The sequence below is a fragment of the Momordica charantia genome, assembly GCF_013281855.1.
Source record: "Momordica charantia cultivar OHB3-1 chromosome 3 unlocalized genomic scaffold, Mcharantia_2.0 BLBB01000003.1, whole genome shotgun sequence".
NCBI classification, from domain to species: domain Eukaryota; kingdom Viridiplantae; phylum Streptophyta; class Magnoliopsida; order Cucurbitales; family Cucurbitaceae; genus Momordica; species Momordica charantia.
The window spans coordinates 10499277-10501233 of NW_028275161.1; the positions used below are offsets into that span (position 1 = coordinate 10499277).

Here is a 1957-nt window from a genome sequence, read left to right on the forward strand (position 1 = left end):
TGATGATTTCCCATTTGCAATATGCTGATGACACTATTCTATTTTGTCCTGATGAGAATGATGAGAATGACTTTCTGTTTAAATGGTGGATTGTGGTAAATTGGTTCTTAAGGGCTCCAGGACTCTCCTTAAATCTAGACAAGACTTCCCTTGTGGGTTTAAATATCAGTGAAGAAAGACTGGAGGATAAAGCTTTAAGATTGGGCTGCAGAGTGGAATCTTTTCGTTTATCCTATCTTGGGCTTCCTTTAGGGGAAACTACAAAGTTGTTGCCCTATGGCAGCCTTTGGTAGAAAAAATGAAGCAAAAGCTTAACAAATGGCACAACCTAGTCCTCTCAAAAGGAGGTAGATTAACTCTAGCTCAATCGGTCCTGAACAGTATGCCCATTTATTATCTGTCTCTTCTAAAAGCTCCTATGGGAATTGCAAAAAGTCTTGATAAGCTTGTGAGAGATTTTTTTTGGAAATCAGACAGATTACACCCACACAGAAATTTGGTAAATTGGGAAACGACTTATATGACCCTGAAGAAGGGAGGCCTTGGCATAGAGGTTTTTCACCTCCGAAATAATGTTCTCTTGTTGAAGTGGTTATGGAGATTCACTCAAGAGGAAGATGCTCTTTGGAGAAGAGTTATAGAAAGTATTTATGGGATCGAGCCTCAGGGGTGGATGATAAAAAGGCCTAAAGGAAAAGCAGCTGGTAAACCTTGGTTTGAAATAGCGAAGAATAGCATCCTCTTCCTCAAATTCTTTTCCTTCAAAGTTAAGCATGGTGATAGAGTTCACTTTTGGTTGGATAGATGGAATGGAAATTCCACCCTTGCTCATGACTTTCCAGAAATTTTTGCCTTATCTTTGAAGAAAGAGGTCACGGTTGCAGATTGTTGGAATGATGAGAAACTCGCCTGGGATCTTGGCCTAAGGAGGGGTCTTTTTGACAGGGAGGTAGGAGGATGGGCAGATATTATGAGTATATTAGATACTACTCGGATAGGAAAAGGTGCTGATAAAGTGGGCTGGTTTCTAGACCCCTCTGGTGCTTACACGGTGAAATCAGGCTTAAAAATTATGTTTGAAGACACTCCACATTTGAGTCCGCCTGTTACCTCTCTTCTTTGGAAATACTCTGTCCTAAGAAAGTAAAAGTCCTCCTTTGGACTCTAGCAAACAGGTCTGTTAACACCGCAAACAGACTCCAGAGAAGATGTCCAAATTGGGCTATTTTCCCCTCTGTTTGTGTTCTTTGCAAACAGAACGAGGAATCCATAGACCACACATTCCTTCACTGTCAGTTTGCTCTCCGAGGGTGGTCTTTTCTTCTTCAAATCTTTGGATACTCCAGTTGCATGCCTCAGAATGTTGAAGGGTGGATGAATGAAGCTCCGCGAGGTTGGCAGTTCTAAGGAAAAGCTAAAATTTTGTGGAATTGTGCAGCTAGAGCCCTCTTTTGAAATCTTTGGATGGAAAGAAACAATATGATTTTTTAGGATAACTCTTCTTCTTTTGAAAACTTTTGTAATACAGTTCAGTTACACACTTCTTGGTGGTGTTATAGGCATAGAAAACTCTTTTGTAATTACAGCCTCTCATCGATTTTGCAAGATTGGAGAGCTTTTCTTCATTAGTTCGTGGGAGGGGGAGCCCTCTTCCCCCTGCCCTTAGGTTGTTTTTTTTGGGGCTCTATGTCTTCTGTCTATAAAATGTTTCTTATCTAAAAAAAATAAAAAATTTAGTTGCAAATCCACACCCTAACTTTTTATGTTTTAATATTACAATTCAAGTCCGACATAAAAATTCGAATTTACAACTTTTATATATATATATATATATATATATATATTTTGACAAATTTAATTATGTGAAAGTCAGATAACACCTCCTAAACCTATATTACACAAGTCACATGTCATCAAATGAAAAGAAAAAAAGCATAAATTTTGATCCACACGATCG

General features: G+C 38.6%; 1 protein-coding gene across 1 annotated transcript; it reads left to right on the plus strand.

Moving 5' to 3' along the window:
• The first annotated feature begins 418 nt into the window (after positions 1–418).
• On the plus strand, positions 419–1147 carry LOC148212359 (uncharacterized). Its single transcript, XM_088122197.1, has one exon. It carries the CDS (start codon positions 419–421, stop codon positions 1145–1147), a length of 729 nt encoding a protein of 242 aa, XP_087978323.1.
• The last annotated feature ends 810 nt before the right edge of the window (positions 1148–1957 follow it).